The 8966-nt window shown below is 39.6% G+C and overlaps 1 protein-coding gene across 1 annotated transcript in view; it reads left to right on the top strand.

The window, feature by feature from the left end:
• cacna1da (calcium channel, voltage-dependent, L type, alpha 1D subunit, a) overlaps positions 1-8966 on the top strand; it is a 58690-nt gene that overhangs the window by 24035 nt on the left and 25689 nt on the right. The window contains exons 8-19 of the mRNA XM_035662634.1: positions 277-446; positions 2138-2212; positions 3820-3907; positions 4283-4309; positions 4798-4958; positions 5453-5678; positions 5766-5973; positions 6910-7030; positions 7175-7262; positions 7377-7407; positions 7494-7648; positions 7778-7907. Of these exons, the coding sequence (XP_035518527.1) occupies positions 277-446; positions 2138-2212; positions 3820-3907; positions 4283-4309; positions 4798-4958; positions 5453-5678; positions 5766-5973; positions 6910-7030; positions 7175-7262; positions 7377-7407; positions 7494-7648; positions 7778-7907 (1480 nt within the window). The remainder of the gene's footprint in view (positions 1-276; positions 447-2137; positions 2213-3819; positions 3908-4282; positions 4310-4797; positions 4959-5452; positions 5679-5765; positions 5974-6909; positions 7031-7174; positions 7263-7376; positions 7408-7493; positions 7649-7777; positions 7908-8966) is intronic.

The following is an 8966-nucleotide window of genomic DNA, read 5'->3' as shown; positions in this document are numbered from 1 at the left end:
GTTATTGAAAAGGTTGTGACTGAATATGTGAATATGTGGAATACAGTATGGACAAAGAGAATATACATAAAATACACATACAGGATGTCTTTATTCAGTGTAGTGACAAATATCCTATTAGAGATTATGTAGTATTATTTCAATTTAGTATGAAAAAGGTTTGCTGTGAAAGTGAGTTTTTCTTGTTTCTCTGTTGTTGTTTTCTGGTCATTTATGCACTCCTGTGTTTTTGTATGTGTTTGTGTGTTTGGTCCATGTGTGTTTCTGCAAACCCAGAGAGTTCTCCAAGGAGAGAGAGAAGGCCAAAGCTCGTGGAGACTTCCAGAAGCTTCGTGAGAAGCAGCAGCTGGAGGAAGATCTGAAGGGTTACTTGGACTGGATCACTCAGGCTGAAGACATCGACCCCGACAACGAGGATGAGGCCGATGAGGAGAGCAAGCGCAACCGTAAGCACCTTCTCCCACCCCCTCCATCACGTAGTTAAGAGTGATGCTGCGTTGGCATCATGTGGTGCCCTTCGATACAGAAAACTGATGGAATCCGTTCCGGCATCATCAAGAAAAATATCCAGCAGTGTCTGTTATTTTTGTGCTACTATAATTAGGCCTATGTTTATATAATAAGAACAGTACAGTTTGTACTCCTGAAATCTATAATGTGTCATAGTGGGAGTTTTGCAAAAAAAAAAAAAAGGATTAGCTGAAATGTTCATCCAATAACACTGTTTAAAACAGAATAGGTGCTTTTCCTTTTATTCCTGTGTCCATTTTGTGTGTAAAGTGCTCTATTTTACTTATTGCCCCAGATAACGGGTCAATCATGGTGGGACATGCAGTATCTAGCACAGATACAGTGGGTATTAATTCTGTTCTTTCAGTCCTAGGATTTTGCACCAGAGAGAGTGCTGAGAGAGGGTCAACTTTGTCCACCAACAGTAGTATCAGTAGTTCATTCATGCAAGTCTTCTGTGGTTCTGATTAAGCTTTTTAAAAGTCATTCTGGGATTTGTAAGAAATTACTAACTGAAGCAGAAGTAGATGAAGCAGGTTGATCAAACATGGCCACAAGTTAAAGGTCAGTTGTGCGACAGTAATTAACTCTTGAGATGCATTGGACATGGCAGATTGACAGTGAACCATTTAATAACAGCTGGTAATGGAACTTTCCCTTAATAATGCAAAATTATTGAGAATAATTCAGTGAGGCTTTCCTGGCCATATGCAGACGCAATGCACACATACATACATACATACATACCTGCATGTAGACATGGAGTGGATCTGATTGTCTTTCCCTTGAGTTGTTCAATATAAACATATAAAAAGGTGTTTGAAGCAGAGCTGCGCAGACAGCTTTTATCTTCACACTCAATGTATGTCACTGATGGAAGTGGAGCATGCTGTGAGCACCACTGGAGTTTATCTGAGAGGGGGAAAAGAAAAAAAATATATTACTTGAGCAGTGGAAAGACTTTTAATCCAAATCCTCTTTATATAAGCAGCACACATGATGCAGAACACCTTATAGTTTGAGCGTACAATCTCTATTTTTTGCTCTCTGTCTGCCCATTACGATCTCCCCTCATTTTTAATGCACTCTGTCCATTTACTGTTGCCTCTCCCACCTGTCTTTTCCTCTAGTTATACTTCATTTATAAAGTGTGTGTAGTGTACTCTACAATTTACAGTTGCAACATTACAACAAACGTTTACCCATAAAGTGAGAGGCTCCTAGTCAAAGCTGTGGAGGTTCTGTGTTACGAGGAGGCAGGTCCATACTGCTTTTCTTCAATATCCATCCTGGCTTTTGGTGTCTGTCGACGATACATGAGCCCCTGCTAACATGTTAACATTCAAATGCTTTAATTTGCACTGTAACATGTTAGTACAGGGCTTTCTCACCTGCAGTCCAGTGACTAACAGCTCTCCATGTTGTTCTTCTGCCCTCCTCAGTGTCTGCAGTCCCTGTGGCTCATGCTGCTCTTATCATTGTTGGATATTGATATTTTGAATACTGTTGTTGTCCTGTGGTGCTTGTCTGCTCTGACCCATTTTGATAGCAGCCCATTCTCGCCCCCATGTCCCTCTGCTGTGCCGTTGTGTCTGAATGCATGGACTTGCATGCATTACACATGAAGGGGTGACTCTGGCTGACCTTACTGAGAAGAAGAAAGGAAGGTTTGGGTGGTTCAGCCAGTCGTCCGACACTCATGGTAAATCCTGTGGTTTCCCTTCAGTGTTCTCTAGCTCTTGTGTATATATATGTGTTTGTGTGTGTGTGTGTGTGTGTGTGTGTGTGTAGGATGCTCAAATTAATATGATACAGAAAAAAAAATGTTTTCAGTCAATAGAGTTTTCCTTTAGAAAAAATGTAAAAGAGTTTAGTTAACTTTGTTTTCATTATACACATTACACACATAACAGACATAACACCATAAATATAAAAGATAAGTAAAAAACAAACTACCTTTATATTAACTGGAAAGGAAAGTTAAATAAGCAAAACACATAGAATAAGTAAAAGACTAAGAACAAAAAATTCCTTACAGTAATTGCCTTGTTGTTGCCTTTTGTTCCATCTTGCAAGCAAAAAAGTAAATCATGAACTTTACTTCTGTCTATCAGTGAAGAATCATTGAACTGTTCTTCACAAATACCCTATATTATTGGTGAAAAGTCTGGTACTTAGAACGAGGAAATTCATCCAAAAGGTAAGCAGCAGTGGCCTTAAAATTCCAACTGGAGCATCCTAAATGACTGCTGAGCGAATGTATGTGTTGATGTGTACAGCCTAATGTAATACCTCATCACTTTGTGCTTTACTATTGTGTTTAACCCGTTGAGTCCGAGCATCACAACCTTTTTCAGTTTTTGTTTTCTCCTTTTTTCCCTCCCTGTTTTGCTTTACTGGTTCTAAATTTAAAAAAAAAACGTTGTTTACCCATTAAATTAGTCTGTTGATATGGGATAAATAGAAAGAAAGATACATAAAATACAGTTACGTTTGATACGCCCCGTTTCCTTCCCATGTCCCATTTCAAAAGCAGGGGCTCAGTGTGAATATAGGAAACAGGGCTAAACCCAGATCACTACTCCAGCAGTCAGCACTATTTTCAGAGCTGTCCGACCACTCAGGAATCAAAGCCAACACGTCTACATAAGCTAAGCAGCAGCACACACCGTGCTCCCTCGTATGAGTTAGAGCACTGAGATGTTTCACACAGTTAATCATCATCCGTCTGCACAGACAGAAAGCGCTGGCAGTACTTTGAGTGTAGCATTTCAGAGACAGCTTTAAGAGCTCTGTCCTCCTTGGCCTGCTCCCTTCTTCCCTCTGCTCCTCATTGTGTGCATCAGTCAACCCTCGTAGAGCAGCTGTCCACTCGCCTGTCCCATGTCAGCTCCCTTTCAGCACTTGGTAAATGATACTAATGATGACAGTGACGCACAGCCACAGCGCTTAGCTCCTTTCTGTGAGGGTGAAAGTTTTGTTGCTTTTTGTGGCTTTGGAGATGAAAATTAAATCATTTTCTTCTTTTAAAATTACTATAAAACAATTGCGATGCACTTGGATATAGTTTTTGGAGTGTAGTCTTTTTTTCTTTTTTGCTGATTTGTAAAGTATATTCGTTTAGTGTATCTTCATTATGCATTTTGAAGAATTGCCTGTCAGAATTGCCTGATGTGATGCAGGCACATTTTGGACTTCTTCCCCCTGGGATGCACTGTACTATGACTATGTTTTATCTGAAGAATATTGTGCCACTGCAAAGTGCATGTGATTATATTTTTGTAATGTCTGCTTTATTTGCTGCTGCAGCGAGCGTTCCAGCCAGCGAAACTGAATCTGTGAACACCGAGAATCAAAACGGGGAGGATGAAAAGACGCCGTGCTGCGGACCTCTGTGGTGAGAACGAACAGCACTTCGCACAACAAACCTTTTCAAAAACGAGACCACTGTTATTACTTTAAATTACAGCACATCAGATCGCTGTCCCTCCTGGTGTGACCGTTGATACAGAGTTTTAAAAAACATCCGTCTCTCACACCACAGGCTCTTAGTACAGCCATTGGCACATTTTATCTTTTAAGTGCTACTTTTTTTACTGTTTGATTTGTGGTAAAAGAAAAATGGTCAAATTATTAAAGCACACACTGCAACTCACTCTCATGTTTATATTGTCTTTCTACTCTGTAATGCTGCTGACTTTTGCAGTTGGACACGCTTTTATGCTGCTGCTACGTGCATTTGTAAACTTTGACTAATTCTTCTCTCTTCCAGTCAAAAAATTTCAAAGTCAAAGTTCAGGTCAGTATATTTGTGGGTCTGTGTCTCTGCATGATGCGTATTGCTTATTACTCCAGGGTCTGTGCCTGCATTAGATTATACAGATTTTTATTTGTAAGTGCTTGGCTTTCATTTTGCTGTATTTTAATGAGACTTTACAGGGGATGATAAATCAACCGCTTTTATAAAGTCAGCATGTACCATAAGGTATTTTTAGAGAATAGTCCTACGCAGTATTTTTCAGCTCATTTACTGTACAGTATGACTTGCAAAAAATATATTGATGCAGTCCCCCTGTGGCCGTTCCCCCTCACTCCTCTGCACTCTTCTTCTTATTAATGGAAATGAACCGTAGTGATTTCCTTAAAAACTTAGGTGAGGTATTTATTCTATTATTTAGACGCTATAATCTATGTGACCAGATACTGTGTTCTTCTACATCAGTTTATAAGCAAAGTGAGTCACACTAGCATTATTCTTTGGACTGATCTCGTGCCTCCCTCCTGCAGTCGGCGCTGGCGCCGCTGGAACAGGTTCTGCCGCAGAAAGTGCCGGTTGGCCGTCAAATCGGTGCCTTTCTATTGGCTTGTCATCATCCTGGTGTTCCTCAACACTCTCACCATATCATCAGAGCATTACAACCAGCCTATGTGGCTGACACAAGTGCAGGGTATGAACTTCCACAGTACACTTCAAAGTCATTGTGTATTTCATTAGCTTGTAGAATATCAGAGACATATTAACAAATTAAATTAAATTAGGCAGAAATGTCAACTATGAGGAGAACCAGAATTTTAAAAGGATTTTCCAATATTGTATCATGATGATTTTCACTAGTTTCTCATGAATGCATCACTTATTTGAAAAATGTATTATGTATCTCATCACAGATCCAGAATCAAATAAAAGTTTAATGAATACATTACAATTAAAATATGTGTAAACATTTATGTAGTTTATATTTATTAATAAGTATAGTAAGTGATTTTTTAGTTTAGTGATTAAATTTGAGCTGCCATGGCAGAAGTTTACCATCTATGAGTGTTTTAAATAATTCTGTACATCATATCTTTTGTAGCAAAAAACCTCTACGCTCTCACCCTAAATCTCTCTCTCCATTTATTTGTGTTTTCTTAATGTTCAGTCTTTTTCTCTGGGTTTCAGATGTGGCCAACAAGGTGCTGCTAGCCCTGTTCACATGTGAAATGTTGGTGAAGATGTACAGTCTTGGGCTACAGGCCTATTTTGTTTCACTGTTCAACCGCTTTGACTGCTTTGTGGTGTGCGGAGGAATCACTGAAACCATTCTGGTCGAGCTGGAAATCATGTCTCCCCTCGGTATTTCTGTGTTCCGCTGCGTCCGCCTGCTGAGGATCTTCAAGGTCACACGGTAAGACTGTTATGCTGCGTTTGTGTGTGTGTGTGTGTGGTGTTCAATGAATCACCTGTCCCTCTACTGCTCCATGTTTCTTTATAGCCACTGGCAGTCTCTAAGTAACCTGGTGGCGTCTCTGCTCAACTCCATGAAGTCCATCGCTTCCCTGCTGCTGCTGCTCTTCCTCTTCATCATCATCTTCTCCTTGCTGGGCATGCAGGTGTTTGGGGGAAAGTTCAACTTTGACGAGACCCAGACCAAGAGGAGCACCTTTGACAACTTTCCCCAAGCCCTTCTCACTGTGTTTCAGGTATTTACAGACTGATATACAGTTCAGATCACGACATACAGTAACTCGACATCACCGTCACAAGCTGCAGCATTTGTCCATTGGTGCGTTCGGTGGAAAATACATTGAAAATGCAGAAAAAATAGAAAAGATGGAGGTTTTACAGGCTGTTGAAGGCTTAAGGGAAGATAAATAGATCAATGAATCAACCAGGCTTTTATATTGGCCGATATTAGCCTACCGATGTATCAGTATCTATTCGCTAAGCAGTGTTAGTCTAGTTACAAATTTTTTTTAAATCATTACTCATTGCTCTTAATGATTGTATTACTTTGGTTATTACTCCCTAAAAACAGTAATTAGTTACACTATTAATTATATTACTTTTCTGCTACTGCCCCAAAAATTGGTCCCCAACCAAAGTAACTAATAATTTTTGGGGGGNNTAATATTATGATTATGATTTTTATTAGTGATTAGTTACACTACTAGTTACTGCCTAGTCCTTTCAATAAGTATTGAGAAATTCTAGTACAGAAACTATTTTGAGGTCATTCAAAAACAAGAGACAGGAAAACAGGGGTGCGAGTGAGAGGCGATGTCATGGTTCAAAGGGTCACAGGCTGGAATAGAAACCGGGCCACTGCAGCAACAACTCAGCCGTAGTACATGGGGTCCGAGATCAGATGAGCTCCTGGGACGCCCCCGAGCAATGATTAGTTGATTTTTCAACTGTAAAATTATTCATTAAATTAAAAACAAATCTGTGGTATCTGACTTAAGATTGAACTGTTGGCAGATATATCAGATCTTTTAAATTCCCAAATATTGATGAATGGGCATCAGTGGCGGTTGGGAAGGTAATATCACGTGAAAAAGTGTCAACACATACCCTCTATAATCACTTAAGCCTGACACACAAGCGTTGATGCACTTCCATATCATGATGAATTTTAGATCCTGACTGGAGAAGACTGGAACGCCGTTATGTATGACGGGATTATGGCGTACGGAGGCCCTTCCTCTTCTGGGATGATCGTGTGCTTTTACTTCATCATCCTCTTCATCTGTGGAAACTGTATCCTCTGTGACTGATACAAAGACACTTAAAACTGCTGAAACAGCAAATTCATGAGTGAACCTACATTCATCATTTGATGTATATAAAATATAAACCCTGCTTTTATGGAGAGAGTTGCTCTTAACTGAACACTTTGCTCAGATATCCTCCTGAATGTCTTCTTGGCTATCGCTGTGGACAACTTGGCAGATGCAGAGTCTCTCAACACAGACGAAGGAGACAAGAAAGGGTGACATCTTGATCTCCTTCTATGTTTCTCTGTGACGAATATCCTTTTAAATGTTAGTTTTTTTTATGTTTGCTCAAACTCTATCATATATAACAATATCTCTGTTCATTACAGGGACAAAAAGGATGATGAGAAAGATGAAAAGGTATCCTTATCTATCATTCAGTATCATACAGTATCTTTACAGTTTGAAGACTTAAATACACTGACACATTTCTACTTGTCTGTAAGGAGGAAGAGGAGGAAATTGACGACACTGCGGCGGAGGAGGAGGATCCAGAAGTTCCATCGGGGCCTCGGCCGGTCATCTCTGAACTGGTAAAGAAGGAGAAGATCACTCCAATCCCGGAAGGAAGCGCCTTCTTCATCTTCAGCAGCACAAACCCGTACGGGACATGCACACATCATTGCTCACTTTACAAATATGGACACACACACACAAACACACATACAGGTTGTGCCTTATATCACACGTTGATGTTCTCTGGCTGTGTTGTGTTTCCTTTGTCCTCCAGGTTTCGCGTGTTTTGCCACAGACTCATCAATCATCACATATTCACCAACCTCATCCTGGTGTTCATCATGCTCAGCTCTGCCTCACTCGCTGCTGAGGATCCTATCCGAAACTTCTCGGCTCGCAATATTGTAAGTCGAAAAGCCTTAAAATGATTTATGGCTTCTAACAGACTGTGTAGCAAAGATAAGTGGATGAAGTGACTTTGTTATTAAATTAGTTTTCGGTGTAGTTTAGTATTTAGAGATAATTAATTGGCCCTTAAAATGACCATACTGGTGGTTTTGCATGTTTTAGCCCATTTATTATAACATACTTTTACTTACTTGATTTTTCCAAAGCATACAACACCTGAGTTTATGTTTCAGTAACAGTTTAATCAGTTAAAATAATTTGATATTGTTGCTGTTGGCCAGAAACCTTGTATGTCCAAAACAGGAAACACTTTTCAGGAAATGTTTTTACAGTAATTGAACACTACATAGTCAAAGTTGGTATTGTTGGTTTTTACTACTTTTTCATGGTTTAATTTTTCTTAAAACCCACTGACAGACGTAAATGGAGACCAATAACATTGTGTCTTAGATTCTGATCTCTACCAATCTGCCCATAAATCCCAGATTTTGTTTCTGTTTCTATTTTTGTCCACTGTTACTGTTCCCCTTTACACTATCAAGAAGGCAAAGGAGAAAAGGGGAGAAAGAGATTGTTAAGAAAGAGAAAATCTAGAGAGTTTATTTTCCTTGTTCAACATCTATGTCGACTATCCTGCCCTTGACAACACATTTAACACATTTTGCCATTTATTTTCTAAAACATACATCCAAGTGTAATTGCCAGGACAAAAACTGTTCCAGTCAGGACATGGCAATAAGTGCCTGAATATATATACGGGCTGTCCTTTGTTAATGGTGACATCTGGTGAACCTGCTCATGTTGGTCTGTTCCAGCCTTTTCCAGAGTTAGGGGTTTGCTACTCAACCTTTTAAATCCAATAAACAACAGCACAACATTCACATTATCTTCTTGACAATGTTGTTTGTCCCTTGGAATAGTTTTTTCCAGCAACATAGCTTATGGATGCAATGCTTTTAGCAGCTGACTCATACATCACAGATGTCAGAGTGTCCTTAAATGCACCGTAAAGCAGAGTTTTTAAAAAGGTTGCCTGTATTAACTTGTTGAAGACA

Source organism: Morone saxatilis, unplaced genomic scaffold (genome assembly GCF_004916995.1).
Source record: "Morone saxatilis isolate NCDOM2014 unplaced genomic scaffold, NCSU_SB_2.0 Contig18, whole genome shotgun sequence".
NCBI classification, from domain to species: domain Eukaryota; kingdom Metazoa; phylum Chordata; class Actinopteri; family Moronidae; genus Morone; species Morone saxatilis.
Note: the sequence above shows the minus strand (reverse complement) of the source record. Positions and strands in the feature narration are given on the sequence as shown.